This window comes from Hoplias malabaricus, chromosome 1, assembly GCF_029633855.1.
Source record: "Hoplias malabaricus isolate fHopMal1 chromosome 1, fHopMal1.hap1, whole genome shotgun sequence".
Classification (NCBI taxonomy): domain Eukaryota; kingdom Metazoa; phylum Chordata; class Actinopteri; order Characiformes; family Erythrinidae; genus Hoplias; species Hoplias malabaricus.
Window position 1 is genome coordinate 66,620,339 of NC_089800.1, and position 18,275 is coordinate 66,638,613.

At 42.7% G+C, this 18,275-nt stretch overlaps 1 protein-coding gene across 3 annotated transcripts in view; it reads left to right on the forward strand.

Annotated features, from left to right (window-relative positions):
• hhat (hedgehog acyltransferase) overlaps positions 1-18,275 on the forward strand; it is a 60,249-nt gene that overhangs the window by 28,651 nt on the left and 13,323 nt on the right. For all 3 annotated transcript variants that reach the window (XM_066682012.1, XM_066682006.1, XM_066682020.1), the window contains one exon: positions 3,902-3,937. In XM_066682012.1, coding sequence (XP_066538109.1) covers positions 3,902-3,937 — 36 coding nt within the window. The remainder of the gene's footprint in view (positions 1-3,901; positions 3,938-18,275) is intronic.

Sequence of the window (18,275 nt, forward strand, 5' to 3'; positions counted from 1 at the left end):
CTCTACAGCTCCATATTTCCAGGGTTCAACAGTATATATCTGAGACTCTGGACTTGTTTTTGTGAGTTTTTCATTAACACGTACGTGTGTGTGTGTGTGTGTGTGTGTGTGTGTGCGCGCACAGCACATTTGAGTCATTTCTGTCATATGAAATATATAGACCCCATCCATCTTTCTGTATTCATCTGTCCATGACAGAAAATCAATAGTGTTCCCTTATTACAGTGAAGGAAAAGAGAGGAGTTTACAGCGAGCCGGATGGAGAGAATGTAACAGGGAAAGAATATCTGGAGCTGAGAAGATGTGATGTGACCTTTTGGGCTTGTTCACAGAAGTCTGATTATGGCGCACCTTTTTCCGTGGTGAGGGAGGATGAGGAGCGAGAGAGCTAGAAAAAGAGAAGCTAAGAATTGGGAGTGACGAAGGGCACAATTGATTTTCTGCTGTAATAGTATTTTCTTTGACAAGCGACAAACCAAACCCTAAGGATTCCTGCCGGAGTCTGTCGTTCTGTGAAAGCGAGAAGGGAGATTTCAGGTTCAGATGTCTCAACATTTTATAGGGGTTCAGTTGACAATGTAGCCTCTGTAGCCTCTCCTGCTTGTTTTTTTTTTTTTTTTTAAACACAAAACAAGGAGATCACGTGTTTACTCTGGTCATAAGCCAGACAGACACTGCGCAATTCCACCAGTGATACGCTTGGCCGATAAGTCAGGTATTTTAACTTTTAAATATTTGAAATATGCATTGTTTTAATTGTCTTTTGTGTATGTCATCACTACAGACCCATCTGCTTACATATCAATCAACAGCCAATGAAGCTGAAATTCAGCCCGATCCTAAAGATTAGCAGTCACTGACTAAAGTGTGCTTACAAATGGACTTATGTACTAAGGCAAAATAAAATTTCAACAGTACTTCACTATTAGGAGTTGGGAGTCTGAATTATGGTGCTCTCCCAGTGCGTGGCACCGCTGCTCAGCCCTACTTATTTTTTGTTCCATGGTCTTTGGTAGCTTTTCTGCTAGCAGCCGGTGACAGTGCAAAACACTCAGTCTTTAACAGGAGCCATGCTTTGCAGTACTTTGGAAACCACAACAACAGTGGCTGTAATGTTGAGCACTGTTTAATCAGCATGTATTCACACTAGGGCTGTGCCATATCATATCGTACACAATAATATAGTCTATATTTTTTTTAAGTATTTAAAACATTTTGTGATTATAGTGATATTCTGACTTGTTTACATAATGACGTCATGCAGTTACCCATAATATGCCATATGTTCTTTACATGAGTCAGTTAGGCCCAGTGAAATATGGTGGAAAGTGGCTCTGAAGTGGAGGAATTTGCTCCAAAAAAGGGGAGTGACTTCAGTGTTGAGGTGGTTTGGTTACAAAATATCAGATGTAAAATAAACCACTGTAATATGTAAGAAATACAAGAAGCCTATAACAACAGAAGGGGGAAACACCACTTATCTTTTTTTCACCTCCTTAAGCAGAAGCACTTGGTTGAGGACAAGGGAAATCAGAGATAATGTTAAAATAGTTCAACACTCAATAAGCTCTAACCCAAGCAGATAAACTACACTGGCTCAACACAGCTACTATTCTGTATTTGGTTTGTTATTTACTGTGAATATTTATGTTTACATTTGCTGTTTATATGCACACACTACATTTTCTGCACTTTGGTTGTGTGGTAGTTTTATTAACATTTTTTTTTTAAATCAGGATCTTGGTAAATTACTTTTGTTTACAACATGAGCAAATGTTTACAGTTTTTTTTCCACTTCTGAATGTTTGAAACTGTAAAATAAAACATTTTAATAAATAAAAGTATTTAATATTTTTGATATGAATATAACATTATCCCCATAGTGCTCCATCTACCTCTTGCTGGAATCATTGGTCATCCGCCAATTTAAGGAGCACTTGTGCTGTTTCAGAAGACCCTGGCTTAATTTTATGAGCTGACTGCTGTGAGTCAAATAAAACTAATGTGATCACTACTGTAGGCTGGAGATTTAACAAATGCCTAATTTGTGTTAGATGTCTGCATTTCATTGTGATTGATAAGTCTCTCTGGCCAATCAGCGCTCTGCAAGGTTTATACATCAGGTTTCATCCCCACTTGACTCGTTTCCAGCCATGAGCAAGTGGGTACTAAAAAGGTCCCCAGTTTCAAGTGCCAGGTACCAAATTTCTATAGTTGAAAAGCAAAACGTGAGTCCAGCCAAGCCAGGCTGAGTAGGTACACTTGCAGTAAAAAAAAGCACAGTTAGACAAATTGTTATTATTATTATTACCTCAATCTTTCTAGTTGTCACTGCTACTCCTAGTACTCTACTGGTGATGTGTCCAAAATCGTTAACAGATGTACTGGGAGTTATCTCATCATCAGTATCAATTAGTCATCATTTTTTCATCATCTCCATTTTTGTAGATGTTAAGTTTACTGGGCCATTTGAACACAGCTGCTTTCACATTATGTGGAAATGTCATGATGAATGGACCAGTAGAAATGCTCCAAAATTACTTGGAATAAAATCTTTTTACATTGACTTCCATTGAAATTTAAGATGGTTTTTCATTCTCCTGTAAAATTACCGTTTTAGAGATGCATGTCTTTCTTAGGGCAGTGTCAATGTGCTGTGGAAGTATGGACGCACTCTAAACAAAGAGGCCTTACTGCCTGGGACATGCTTTGTACTTGGCTTGTTTATGTTTAAATTGAGTAGCTTGTTTCACCTCAGCTGTTTGAATCTTATTATACAAAGACTTCTTATACTGCGCAAAGTGTTTACACATATTAAAGGCATCCTTTGGAGAAATTGTACCTAAAACAAATTTTCCTAAAGAGCTAATCAGATTAGACTGCAGACTTGATTCTGGAAGCCAAATATTTTCACTAACTGTGTCAAACTAATTGAATCAGGAGTGTGAGAGGAAGGAAAACCCTACCCTGTGAAGCTTTATGAAGCCTTCTGGGATGACAGTTTTGTCTCCTATTGCTTTTTAAAGCTGGCTTAAGACCTGCTGTCTCTTCTCCCGGTCCCAGTCCTAACCATTAAAGGAGAAAAGCCAGAACTGGTCTCAGATCACCGGGTTTTGGGCACAATCCCCTGGACGCCAGTGACAGTCACTGTGGAAACTGCACGTTCCCCTCTGAGATTAATTAACGCAGCTCTGTCAAGCATCCTATAAGCACAAGGCCCTTTTTATTTTTTGCAGGTGTAGATCGAGGCTTATGTCATTAAGTGTAGAAAGCTATCCTCGACTGAATAGAGCCCTCTCCAGCAGCATCCCGAGATTTACGCTGTTGTGTAAACAAGGCTCACAGTTAGCAGAGCAGTTGGGGCTTACTGACTAGCGACTGGAGGCTAGGTATTAGGGGTAATTGACCTTGTACTGAAGGACCAAGGCATCTCAGGTTGTAGTGATCACTGCTGATGTGCCCTTGAGAAAACTGTCCCTTTTACTCTAATCAGAGGTCTTCCAAATGCATTGTAGCACAGCAATCTTTACATCAGTGATTTTCTCCTATATATAGCCATGAATGCTGTGTTCTAGAACTTTCCATCCTAGTGGTTTTAGTTTGTACAAATAAGGATTAACCAGAGACCCCCAAGGAGACCAGGCTTGCTTACATGTTTTCCGTTTCTCATTGAAAGCTCATAGAAGCAAGAGAGAAGTCCTATCAAATGTTTTTAACCTTTCAGTCGATTCAGTGGCTATTATTTATTTCTCTTATTTTTTACATTAAGGACATCAGATTTTTATTTATTTATTTTAATTTATTTGTTGGGGACTTTCCGTCGATGCCATGTTTGTATTCACTAGTAGTGCAAAAGATATGCAAAATCTCCAAAGGATTCAAGACATGTTGTTTTTTTCAGGTACTTTGACGTTGGACTCTACAGATGGCTTATAAGGTAGGCATCTTCTCATTGGTCACATGCTGAACAATGTCATGCTTGAGATTTGTACTCTAGAGAGTTTCGATAAAAATGACTTGTACACACATGGAAGGCACCAAGAAAATGACAAATTTGAGCATGATCAAAATGATTATAGGGTGTAGACTTTGTGTATTGTGATGACTGGACCTGCTTTTCATGTATTGGAAAACTGAAAGGTTTTGGTGTTGGAGGGTGCCATTTCTGATCATCAAATAAGTAATCTAGTATGATGTGTGATGCTAAGGACTCACCATTTTCAACACCATGTCTGTTCTCTGCAGTTAGGCCAGCAAGCAAATTATTTTGGGGGGAAAATATTTTCAGTTTTTGGACCTAGATAATATTAGATAGATTTGTTTTTTTTTTTTGTTTTTTTTAATAGTTAAGAAAATAAACAATAATTTATTTTATTTTCATTTCTAGACAAAAGGAATCAAATTACAAATGTAAATGTGTCCTTGGCTGTATGTAATGTACAAATATTACACCTACACCTAACCTTAATCTTAAACCTAACCTCAGTAACCAAAACTAAATCATTTTACCTTTTTTGTTTTTCACAATAAAGTATCAGGTTTTCTAAAAAAAAATTATAATAATTAAAAAAAAATCCTTGGGAGGACATCTGGTCTTCACAAACATATAAACAAACACACACACAGTGCTACAGCTGCAAACACACATGGACAAACACCTAAAGACATTCATTCAATCATTCTTAGCCAACGACGGTGCCTTGTCCATTAGCCGATTGGACAGTCCACTGCTGGGTTTGTTCAGTAGATAAATCATTTCCTGTCCTCTAAAAGACAGGGCTGGGTGGAGAAGCCCAGGTGGACGGACATTTTTAATCTCACTTATTCTGATTATTCCACAGCGAATACCCTTTAGTAGAGCAGTATGCTAAATCAATAGCAGGAGCCCTTGGCCAGCTAACAAAGGCCAGAGCGAGATGGAGCGGCTCATTGCCTGCATTTCCTGACACCACATATTCATATTCTAATGGCCTCTCGTGTCCTCTGGAGTGGCCTTCATTGCATATTCAGTTGTGGTCTCTTGCGGGGTTTTGGGCGAAGGGCTGGCCAGTCAGACCCCTGCCAAGACAAGCTTCTCCATCCACAAAGGGTGTTTGATCAGGGCTTGGATTTGCATGTGTTTAGCATAGTGAAGTCCATGTTCATCCCCTCTTCATGCTGTGACGTTGGAATCATGCCAGTGTCTGTGAATATGTGGATATGAGGTACAGGGGTGATGCTATATATAGGACATTTTTTGTTGAGTGTCGGGTTTTTGTGAGAATATATATTTTTACATGCATACATGTGCATTCTGCTTTAATTTTTTGTTTTAAATCAAGGACATTAATACTGGTCAGGTACTGATACTGGATGATTAGTTCTGGATCCCAAATAAGCAGTCATCAAATGAATATATGTTTAGTGTATGTATTACTGTGTGTAGCCAGTTGCCAAAATTCAGAACATTTACTGCTATCATTGGTCAAATAATTTACTGGTTTAGATTTCAAACAGGGAGTCTTATGCTACTTGAAGAGGGCAAAAAGAATTGGCAAAGGTTTTTGCCGTGAGGGATGTGAAAGTGTGATGATGTCTTGGAGACTGAAAAAATGTGATGCTCTTTGGCTGTCACTGAGTGGTGAAGTGCAATCTGCTCTAAGCTCTGATAAGAAAGAACTTATCTGCTCATATAATCACACTTACATCTAGACTGCTTATTCTCATACAGATTGATTTCGACTTCAGACTCTTTCTCTTGCTCTCTAGCCCTCTTTCGGAACGATTGTTATTACTTTTCAAGCATTCTGATCACATCTAGTATCAGAGGAAGTGTATTATATCATTTTCTCACACAGCACATTTCCTCTGGATCTGATAGGGTCACTGAAGCCTTTCCGAACCCCACAACCGATCTTGTTCGAACATTATAAATTCATGCAGTCGTTTTTCATCCCTTTGTGAGGTTACTAACAGATTTAAGTAACAACTGTAAGCAAGAAGCTTTTCGAAGCAAGTGCTGAGACTGGGTTTTGGAGCTTTTCCACTGATACGTGTTTTAGTTCATAAATAGGTCAGAGCACAGGCAAACAGGTTTAAAAAGATAATCTAATTTATAACTCAGCAGCAGAGAAAATGGCAGGCATATTTCAGAACAAGAAGCAAGGAAGACAGAACTATTGGACAAGACACTGAAAACACCGAACTACCAAACAGTGAACCAGAATCTCAGGAAACAATGTAACTAAGGCAAAAAATCTTAACCCCATCTATAACACCATCCACCAGGAACACGGGGGTTTAAGAAAATGAGGAACTAGCAAACAACAAACTACAAACACAGGGAACTAGGAAACAAGCACTGATCTACATGCAGTTAAGAAATGTGGGACATAGATGAAGCATAAAAAGAACTAAAACTGAAAAGAGCTTAAAACCAACAACCAAGAGCATATAAGGTACTAGTAAACAATGATCCATGGACACAGAGCACGTCAACACTCAGCTAAGACCAGGTGAAATGGAAAATAATTAACTGGCCACACAGGAAATCAGAAAAAAAGAGAAGTGATCACATGTGCACCAGTATCTGAGAGAGACGAGTTTCCCTTTGGGGCTCCAGATAAGTTTTAGAACCTTCGTTAATGTCACAATACCCAGGGTCATCATTTCAGTATGAATATCAGGCCATGTTTTACACAAATCCATTGTGTGGATGAAATGGATGATGATCTTACAAGAAATGGCCAAAGCCCTTTTCATGGAACTTAAATGAGTTTATCTTGACTTGGTAGAAAGACAGAGCCCTGGGAGAAAGGAGCTCTTTGAGCTCTGGATCTTTGATCTGTTTCAGGGAGCTTCCCTCTGGGTCTTAAACCGTGCTTTAATACCACACTACTCTGCCCGTCACAATTAGAGGAGTGTATAATAGCTAGCTAGCTAGCTAGATAGATAGGAAAGTTGACAGAGACATGGATGGACAGACATTTAGATAGATATTGGAATTCTTTTATCTGGATGTATTCTGTTCACTGGTCATTGTGCAAATATTTATTTAAAGATTTAAAGTGGCTATTTGACTTAGGGTTCCCATCACCACCCGTGTATAAACAATTATACTGTAACTTTTGCTACAAATAAGAATTTTTGTATTAAAACAATGTGAAAGATTAATGTAATTAATCAAGACTTTTAACACGTCCTTCTTTTAGACATTTACACTCAATATGATCTACTGTGATCTGCTTCCTGTCTCTCTTTCTCCTTTTCACTTGCATTCCTCAGACATCTTTATCTCTCTTTCATCCTCCTCTCATCATTCTCTTTCATTTCCTCCTACCTTTCCATCCCATGTACAAGGAATGGCTCTCTCTCTTTCTCTCTGATCCTAATCTGCATAATAAGAGTGCATATCTGTGCGTGTTTGTGTGTTAAAGTGCCACTGGAGTGGTTTTAATGTGTTTTTAAATGTGCCGTAATTGTTGCATGGCAGAGTTTGGAGTGTGGAGGTGTGTGTGAGAGAGCTTCCATCTGACTCACCCTCGCTCTTAAAGAATCTTTGCGCACACACACACTAATGAATTGGCAGCATTCATCAGCCTGGCCTCCTCCACTGTCCCTCTATTGTGAGTTTAAAGCCTCATCACACTCCTATTGAAACATGCTCACGACAATCAAAGCCAAGACTCGCTGCTTGTGTAAGAGCCTTTTTAAAGCTCATACTGACTGCTGCCCTGGTCAGATGGCTGGCTGCAGACGCTGGGATCAGCCACTAACCTTTGCTGGGTGGATGGCTGTGCAGTCGGTGGAAAGAGCTGGGGTTAGATGAGGTTGACTGCTGTGAATGTGTTCATTCATTTATATGCATTTTAAAGGCAAGGTGCTGATGGGTCCAATATTATGTGTTTGTGTACATACAAAATTATTCTTTACTCAGTTTACTCCCACGTTAACCATTTCCAGCCCCAACCCCACATCACTATCATGCTACAGAGTGAAAGTAGTATGTTTCTTCTGAGCTTCTAAGTTCAAAGGAAATGATCACAACATCCTTACAGAGCTCACAATGATTGAATGGAATCATTGGGCTTTGTTTTCATGGATGTGACACAACCTTTCACTCATTCATTCGTCTTCACTTAGTTCTTCATCCTCTCCAGGGTCTTGGTTTGCAGCCTACTTGGAATCGATTGGTTGCACAGGGAGAACATACATCACAGCCATGAATTTAAAACAGAATGTTTTTCAACTTTATGCCCTTCCAAGGAAGGAATATTGGGAAAGAAGTATTGTGACTTCAAGCTTTTACAATTTATATTAACCTCTTATTTTAAAAATAAATAAATAAATAAATAAAAACAGACCATTATATGAGCTCTTTAATATAAGCAGGATTTGTGTCAGGTAACAGGCATCTTCCCTCTCTCAGGGCTTTAATCTTAACTTGCCGTTGTGTGTTCTTTTCCATTGCCTGCGTTTTTGGCAGTTTTCTGAAATCTTTGTGCTGAGAGCTTTGTGCTGGTGTTGTAAAGAGAGAGTTTTGGGGCTGATCCACACTCCGGCTTCACTAATCCCCACTAAAGCCCACCTCACTCACTCAGTACCTCAGCTTAATCTCTCCCTCTTTCTCTGCCCCCACCTCTCCCTTTCTCTCTCTCTCTCTCCCTTCATTTCTTTCTTCCGCTCTCCCTAGGTTTTACCCTCTTTCTCTCCCTTCTGTTTCTCTCTCTCTCTCTCTCCTTCTGCTCTTTTAAAATATATTCCTTTAATACCCTCCACTTTTTTTCTTCCACTTGTTCCCTCTCTCTCTCTCTCTCTCTATTTAAATTGCCAATTGCCTTAAACACTGATGGTTCTCCTCTCTCTCCCTCCGTTCATGTTCTCTTGGCCTCGTGTGTTTTGTGTGTGAATGTGAAATTCTTGCCTCAGGTTTTTCAGCTGTAAGTTCTCTCCACATCAAAAGGAACAGATGAAGTGGAAACCTGTAATTGGGGGCTGGATTATTTATAGGATCAGTTCTCCCTGTATTTCCATCCTCAGGCTTTTCTCACAGCTTTCTTTCAGCTGGTTAACTCTCGTTTCCAGAGCATATCACTCCTTCCTGATCATCAGCTCCATTCCCAATTACTCAGGATCAATGCAGCTGATCAATAATGCAATCAGCAAAGACTTTAGTCAGCATGATCAGTTCTGTCTGAATTAGCAGGCGCTCATCTCTAGCCTTTGAACAGGGAAATAAGCCTAATTAATCCCGAGTAATGAGATGTTTATAATAATAATAACAATAAAATATTGATTTGTATAGGACTTTTTATACATAAATGTATCTTTAAAATGCTCTACAGAGTGATAATTTTACTGCTCAATTCATGCAATGTAAAATAAATTCAATAATTAATGTTATATTTAGATTGGGCTACTGATTGATTATAAAAAAATTATTAATGCCACAATTTGCTGCAATTAATCACATTTTCCCTTTTTAAGCATTTAATAATGGATATTTAAATTTAAAATAAACAAATCAATGTATGATCAACACAGTGGATTTATATTTGCATTAGCAGTGTCAATGAAAAAAATGTAACCACAGCCAAAGTTAAAATACTAGTACTTCCTTGTATCTTTGGGAAGGAGATAAATGTGAAGTGTGATATGACAAACCGACTACTTTATCTTTGTATTATTATTTTATTATATTATAATATCTCAGTGAAATTTTGATGATTTTTAAATTAGAATCTCTTAATTTACTGAGTAAAATGTTTAGGAAGAACTTCAGACAACGAAGCTCATGGCTCAAAAAAGTAGATGAAACAGGAGCTCTATGTGTCAGTGTGAGAGTGATGATAGGGAAAGTGAAAGTTATCGACGAAAATAATTATTTCAGCATAAAATGTAATGAATTTTCTAAACTCAACAGTAGGGACTCTGTGTTTACATCACTAGATAAATGCACTAGACTTTATAAAAACAGTGAATTATGGGAAAATGTTGTGGCCAAATTAAATGATATAAATAACTTTTTCCAAAAATGAACAGCTAAATTCTGTGTATTAACCCTATTATTTTGACAGTACTAATTTAAATCATACAGAGTTGTATTTTCATATAATGAGTAAAAAAAAAACATTAAAACATTCATATAACAAATGAAAACTGAACTTCCGGTGTGAGAAGGCAAACAATATCTGCTCAGTTGTTATATTAACTGAGGAACGCCTGCATTTTATTTACTATTTTATAATGAACTGCAATTTAAATTAAATAATGTTTTTTGGAGTGAAAATGCGCAAATGAGACAAATCTAATTAAACCTAATATACAATGCTAAGTGAATTTGTTAGGCAGCACTCATAAATATGATTTAAGTTTCAATATTAATTCAAATGTTGGACAGTGGACTCTGTATGAGATATATGAGACTAAAAAACACCATCTGAATAAAACACCTCCAAACAATTGTGAGAACTGAGGGGAGTAAACACTGAGGTGATTGAGAGCTGAAGGGAGTAACCTCTGAGGTGAGTGAGAGCTGAGGTGAGTAACCTCTGAGGTGAGTGAGAGCTGAGGTGAGTAACCTCTGAGATGAGTGAGAGCTGAGGTGAGTAACCTCTGAGATGAGTGAGAGCTGAGGGTAGTAACCTCTGAGGTGATTGAGAGCTGAGGGGAGTAACCTCTGAGGTGAGTGAGAGCTGAGGGGAGTAACCTCTGAGGTGATTGAGAGCTGAGGGGAGTAACCTCTGAGGTGATTGAGAGCTGAGGGGAGTAACCTCTGAGGTGATTGAGAGCTGAGGGGAGTAACCTCTGAGATGAGTGAGAGCTGAGGGGAGTAACCTCTGAGGTGATTGAGAGCTGAGGGGAGTAACCTCTGAGGTGATTGAGAGCTGAGGGGAGTAACCTCTGAGGTGATTGAGAGCTGAGGGGAGTAACCTCTGAGATGAGTGAGAGCTGAGGGGAGTAAACTCTGAGGTGAGTGAGAGCTGAGGGGAGTAACCTCTGAGGTGATTGAGAGCTGAGGGGAGTAACCTCTGAGGTGAGTGAGAGCTGAGGGGAGTAACCTCTGAGGTTATTGAGAGCTGAGGGGAGTAAACACAGAAGTAATTGAGAGCGGAGGGGAGTAACCTCTGAGGTGATTGAGAGCTGAGGGGAGTAACCTCTGAGGTGAGTGAGAGCTGAGGGGAGTAACCTCTGAGATGAGTGAGGGCTGAGGGGAGTAAACTCTGAGGTGAGTGAGAGCTGAGGGGAGTAACCTCTGAGGTGATTGAGAGCTGAGGGGAGTAAACACAGAAGTAATTGAGAGCTGAGGGGAGTAACCTCTGAGGTGATTGAGAGCTGAGGGGAGTAACCTCTGAGGTGATTGAGAGCTGAGGGGAGTAACCTCTGAGGTGAGTGAGAGCTGAGGGGAGTAACCTCTGAGGTTATTGAGAGCTGAGGGGAGTAAACACAGAAGTAATTGAGAGCTGAGGGGAGTAACCTCTGAGGTTATTGAGAGCTGAGCGGAGTAACATCTGAGGTGATTGAGAGCTGAGGGGAGTAAACACAAAAGTAATTGAGAGCTGAGGGGAGTAACCTCTGAGGTGAGTGAGAGCTGAGGGGAGTAACCTCTGAGGTGAGTGAGAGCTGAGGGGAGTAACCTCTGAGGTGAGTGAGAGCTGAGGGGAGTAAACACTGAGGTGAGTGAGAGCTGAGAGGAATAACCTCTGAGGTGAGTGAGAGCTGAGGGGAGTAGCATCTGAGGTGATTGAGAGCTGAGGGGAGTAAACACAGAAGTAATTGAGAGCTGAGGGGAGTAACCTCTGAGGGGAGTAACCTCTGAGGTGATTGAGAGCTGAGGGGAGTAAACACTGAGGTGATTGAGAGCTGAGGGGAGTAACCTCTGAGGTGAGTGAGAGCTGAGGGGAGTAACCTCTGAGGTGAGTGAGAGCTGAGGGGAGTAAACACTGAGGTGAGTGAGAGCTGAAGGGAGTAACCTCTGAGGTGAGTGAGAGCTGAGGGGAGTAACCTCTGAGGTGATTGAGAGCTGAGGGGAGTAGCCTCTGAGGTGAGTGAGAGCTGAGGGGAGTAAACACTGAGGTGATTGAGAGCTGAGGGGAGTAACCTCTGAGGTGATTGAGAGCTGAGGGGAGTAACCTCTGAGGTGAGTGAGAGCTGAGGGGAGTAAACACAAAAGTAATTGAGAGCTGAGGGGAGTAACCTCTGAGGTGATTGAGAGCTGAGGGGAGTAACCTCTGAGGTGAGTGAGAGCTGAGGGGAGTAACCTCTGAGGTGAGTGAGAGCTGAGGGGAGTAAACACAAAAGTAATTGAGAGCTGAGGGGAGTAGCCTCTGAGGTGAGTGAGAGCTGAGGGGAGTAAACACTGAGGTGATTGAGAGCTGAGGGGAGTAACCTCTGAGGTGATTGAGAGCTGAGGGGAGTAAACACTGAGGTGATTGAGAGCTGAAGGGAGTAACCTCTGAGGTGAGTGAGAGCTGAGGTGAGTAACCTCTGAGGTGAGTGAGAGCTGAGGTGAGTAACCTCTGAGGTGATTGAGAGCTGAGGGGAGTAACCTCTGAGGTGAGTGAGAGCTGAGGGGAGTAACCTCTGAGGTGATTGAGAGCTGAGGGGAGTAACCTCTGAGGTGATTGAGAGCCGAGGGGAGTAACCTCTGAGGTGATTGAGAGCTGAGGGGAGTAACCTCTGAGATGAGTGAGAGCTGAGGGGAGTAACCTCTGAGGTGATTGAGAGCTGAGGGGAGTAACCTCTGAGGTGATTGAGAGCTGAGGGGAGTAACCTCTGAGGGGATTGAGAGCTGAGGGGAGTAACCTCTGAGATGAGTGAGAGCTGAGGGGAGTAAACTCTGAGGTGAGTGAGAGCTGAGGGGAGTAACCTCTGAGGTGATTGAGAGCTGAGGGGAGTAACCTCTGAGGTGAGTGAGAGCTGAGGGGAGTAACCTCTGAGGTTATTGAGAGCTGAGGGGAGTAAACACAGAAGTAATTGAGAGCTGAGGGGAGTAACCTCTGAGGTTATTGAGAGCTGAGCGGAGTAACATCTGAGGTGATTGAGAGCTGAGGGGAGTAAACACAAAAGTAATTGAGAGCTGAGGGGAGTAACCTCTGAGATGAGTGAGAGCTGAGGGGAGTAACCTCTGAGGTGAGTGAGAGCTGAGGGGAGTAACCTCTGAGGTGAGTGAGAGCTGAGGGGAGTAAACACTGAGGTGAGTGAGAGCTGAGGGGAGTAACCTCTGAGGTGAGTGAGAGCTGAGGGGAGTAAACACTGAGGTGAGTGAGAGCTGAAGGGAGTAATCTCTGAGGTTAGTGAGAGCTGAGGGGAGTAACCTCTGAGGTGATTGAGAGCTGAGGGGAGTAGCCTCTGAGGTGAGTGAGAGCTGAGGGGAGTAAACACTGAGGTGATTGAGAGCTGAGGGGAGTAACCTCTGAGGTGATTGAGAGCTGAGGGGAGTAACCTCTGAGGTGATTGAGAGCTGAGGGGAGTAAACACAAAAGTAATTGAGAGCTGAGGGGAGTAACCTCTGAGGTGATTGAGAGCTGAGGGGAGTAACCTCTGAGGTGAGTGAGAGCTGAGGGGAGTAAACACAGAAGTAATTGAAAGCTGAGGGGAGTAACCTCTGAGGTGAGTGAGAGCTGAGGGGAGTAACCTCTGAGGTGAGTGAGAGCTGAGGGGAGTAAACGCAGAAGTAATTGAGAGCTGAGGGGAGTAAACTCTGAGGTGAGTGAGAGCTGAGGGGAGTAAACTCTGAGGTGTTTGAGAGCTGAAGGGAGTAACCTCTGAGGTGATTGGGAGCTGAGGGGAGTAACCTCTGAGGTGAGTGGGAGCTGAGGGGAGTAACCTCTGAGGTGAGTGAGAGCTGAGGGGAGTAAACTGAGGTGAGTGAGAGCTGAGGAGAGTAAACTCTGAGGTGACTGAGAGCTGAGGGGAGTAAACACTGAGGTGAGTGAGAGCTGAGGGGAGTAAACACTGAGGTGACTGAGAGCTGAGGGGAGTAACCTATGAGGTGAGTAACCTCTGAGGTGATGAGAGATGAGGGGAGTAAACACAAAAGTAATTGAGAGCTGAGGGGAGTAACCTCTGAGGTGATTGAGAGCTGAGGGGAGTAACCTCTGAGGTGAGTGAGAGCTGAGGGGAGTAAACACAAAAGTAATTGAGAGCTGAGGGGAGTAGCCTCTGAGGTGAGTGAGAGCTGAGGGGAGTAACCTCTGAGGTGATTGAGAGCTGAGGGGAGTAAACACTGAGGTGATTGAGAGCTGAGGGGAGTAACCTCTGAGGTGAGTGAGAGCTGAGGGGAGTAAACGCAGAAGTAATTGAGAGCTGAGGGGAGTAACCTCTGAGGTGATTGAGAGCTGAGGGGAGTAACCTCTGAGGTGAGTGAGAGCTGAGGGGAGTAAACACAGAAGTAATTGAAAGCTGAGGGGAGTAACCTCTGAGGTGAGTGAGAGCTGAGGGGAGTAAACGCAGAAGTAATTGAGAGCTGAGGGGAGTAACCTCTGAGGTGATTGAGAGCTGAGGGGAGTAAACACTGAGGTGATTGAGAGCTGAGGGGAGTAAACACAAAAGTAATTGAGAGCTGAGGGGAGTAACCTCTGAGGTGATTGAGAGCTGAGGGGAGTAACCTCTGAGGTGAGTGAGAGCTGAGGGGAGTAAACACAGAAGTAATTGAAAGCTGAGGGGAGTAACCTCTGAGGTGAGTGAGAGCTGAGGGGAGTAACCTCTGAGGTGAGTGAGAGCTGAGGGGAGTAACCTCTGAGGTGAGTGAGAGCTGAGGGGAGTAAACGCAGAAGTAATTGAGAGCTGAGGGGAGTAAACTCTGAGGTGAGTGAGAGCTGAGGGGAGTAAACTCTGAGGTGTTTGAGAGCTGAAGGGAGTAAACTCTGAGGTGATTGGGAGCTGAGGGGAGTAAACACTGAGGGGAGTGGGAGCTGAGGGGAGTAACCTCTGAGGTGATTGAGAGCTGAGGGGAGTAACCTCTGAGGTGAGTGAGAGCTGAGGGGAGTAAACACAGAAGTAATTGAAAGCTGAGGGGAGTAACCTCTGAGGTGAGTGAGAGCTGAGGGGAGTAACCTCTGAGGTGAGTGAGAGCTGAGGGGAGTAAACGCAGAAGTAATTGAGAGCTGAGGGGAGTAACCTCTGAGGTGATTGAGAGCTGAGGGGAGTAAACACTGAGGTGATTGAGAGCTGAGGGGAGTAAACACAAAAGTAATTGAGAGCTGAGGGGAGTAACCTCTGAGGTGATTGAGAGCTGAGGGGAGTAACCTCTGAGGTGAGTGAGAGCTGAGGGGAGTAAACACAGAAGTAATTGAAAGCTGAGGGGAGTAACCTCTGAGGTGAGTGAGAGCTGAGGGGAGTAACCTCTGAGGTGAGTGAGAGCTGAGGGGAGTAACCTCTGAGGTGAGTGAGAGCTGAGGGGAGTAAACGCAGAAGTAATTGAGAGCTGAGGGGAGTAAACTCTGAGGTGAGTGAGAGCTGAGGGGAGTAAACTCTGAGGTGTTTGAGAGCTGAAGGGAGTAAACTCTGAGGTGATTGGGAGCTGAGGGGAGTAAACACTGAGGGGAGTGGGAGCTGAGGGGAGTAACCTCTGAGGTGAGTGGGAGCTGAGGGGAGTAACCTCTGAGGTGAGTGAGAGCTGAGGGGAGTAAACTGAGGTGAGTGAGAGCTGAGGAGAGTAAACTCTGAGGTGACTGAGAGCTGAGGGGAGTAAACACTGAGGTGAGTGAGAGCTGAGGGGAGTAAACACTGAGGTGACTGAGAGCTGAGGGGAGTAACCTATGAGGTGAGTAACCTCTGAGGTGATGAGAGATGAGGGGAGTAAACACAAAAGTAATTGAGAGCTGAGGGGAGTAACCTCTGAGGTGATTGAGAGCTGAGGGGAGTAAACACTGAGGTGAGTGAGAGCTGAGGGGAGTAAACACTGAGGTGAGTGAGAGCTGAGGGGAGTAACCTATGAGGTGAGTAACCTCTGAGGTGAGTGAGAGCTGAGGGGAGTAAACACAAAAGTAATTGAGAGCTGAGGGGAGTAGCCTCTGAGGTGAGTGAGAGCTGAGGGGAGTAAACACTGAGGTGATTGAGAGCTGAGGTGATTGAGAGCTGAGGGGAGTAAACACTGAGGTGATTGAGAGCTGAGGGGAGTAAACACAAAAGTAATTGAGAGCTGAGGGGAGTAACCTCTGAGGTGATTGAGAGCTGAGGGGAGTAACCTCTGAGGTGAGTGAGAGCTGAGGGGAGTAAACTGAGGTGAGTGAGAGCTGAGGAGAGTAAACTCTGAGGTGACTGAGAGCTGAGGGGAGTAAACACTGAGGTGACTGAGAGCTGAGGGGAGTAACCTATGAGGTGAGTAACCTCTGAGGTGATGAGAGATGAGGGGAGTAAACACTGAGGTGACTGAGAGCTTCAGTATTAATTCAAATGTTGGACAGTGGACAATATTTGAGAAAAAGTAAAGGATTTAAATGTGACTTTTCACCATGGTGTTCCTTGGATAGAGTTTTACTGGAGTATTATAGAGAAGGAAAACTGGAGAAAAGGAAGGTTTTATTTCCAGGCTGATTTATAGACAGTGGGGAGTGAAGTGAACTGTGGAGGCTAATGGAAGCCTCTGCTTTGATCTGCCGAAGCAAAGTGTGTCTTTTAACCACTTCTGGCTGAAGTTGTAGCACAAGCCTGGTTTTGTTCAGCCAGTGTCTGCAGAATGTTCCAGGAGGATGCAGTTCTTTAACTGGGTTTCAGCAAAGCCAAGACAACACCACTGTTTATAACTTCGCTTTGTTTGTCCTAGAATAAAAGAGCCACGAGATGACAGAAAGTACATGACACAGATTTTATGGGTTTTACACTGAAGTATTAGTCCATGCAGAGGACCAGTGGCCACCAAAGTCCATCCATTCTGCCATCTTAGTAGGCAGTTATATGCACTTTTGTTTGTTTATTTATTTATTTATTAAAGGGATTTTTAAGCACAATAAAATCCATAATAATATTTAAAATGCAGGTTTGAAATCAGTGGTAAACCCTTGTAAATAAATTGTATGCAGTGTTTGGCTCAAGTAACAGAAAAATGCTCCAGAGTTTTTCTGGATCTTGCACATTCTCATGTCCACAGAAACATCAGCTTGCTGGAAAAGACCTACTGGCTCATTTCACTGAAGGGAAGACCATTCCTTGTAAACAGACATCATGATAACATTAGTTTTCCTATGCATTTCCCGTCATTGTCCTCTTTTAATATGTCCATGCTTTAATCCTGAATAATATATCTACCATATTGTGATCTTATTTATTTTTGTCATGTTGCCCACCTTTACTTCAGATAATTCCCACTGTCTCTTTAACTCCTCTTTCTATATAACACACACACACACACACACACACACAGAGTCAGATCCCACACAATCCCGCAGGCCTCATTAGAACAGATCTGTGTTCTCTCAGCCCTGAAATGAAGAATCCTGCTGAGAGAGAGACAGTCAGACATTGAGACACACTGAAGGAGAGAGACATGTAGAGAGTAAGTAATGAAGAAAGGAAGGTGAAGACAAACAAAGCGAAAGAGTGGAAGAGAAAAGAGACACAGCAGAAGCTAAACACTGAAGAAAGAAAAAAGAAAGCAAGTGGCAGTGGGAGACACTGAAGGAGGGATAGAGTGAGAGAGATGGATATAAAGAAACCAAAGAATGAGGATAGGAAGATGAGAGAGACTGAGGAATAGAGAAAAGGATAAATAAAAGAGATGGAGAAAACTGTGTGGAACAGAGAGAGAAAGATATATAGAGGGATCAGTGTTTAGATGTTTAATGTGTCTCTGATGGTCTCTGTTGGAGGAAAACAGACAATTTAATGACAGACATCCATCATCTCACACACACACACACACACTCACCGTATATTCATCACCCAGATTTTCATACACATTCATCACACAATGCAACAGTGAATATTCTCTCTCTGCAACTCTCGCTCTCTCAGTGACACAACAATAAATTGCACACAAACACACAAGTGCTCAAAAAAAAAAAACCACACGTCTGAAATGAATTCTATTAATATGCATTTCTCCCCCTCTGCTGCATTAACAGCTGCTACTCTCAGTAGGCTTTACACAGACATTGGAACATTGCATGTGTAGATTTGATAGCATTCTGCCAGCATTACTGAGATCATACTGATCATACTGAGACTGCACTCCATATCACCCCAAAGGTATTGGATGGAGCTCCATCAACTGCAGATAACACTGCTCCACTTCCCAGTGGCGTCATCACAGTGTGCTTTTTGGCAGATGTGAGGCAGGCCTTTATGTTCCCCTT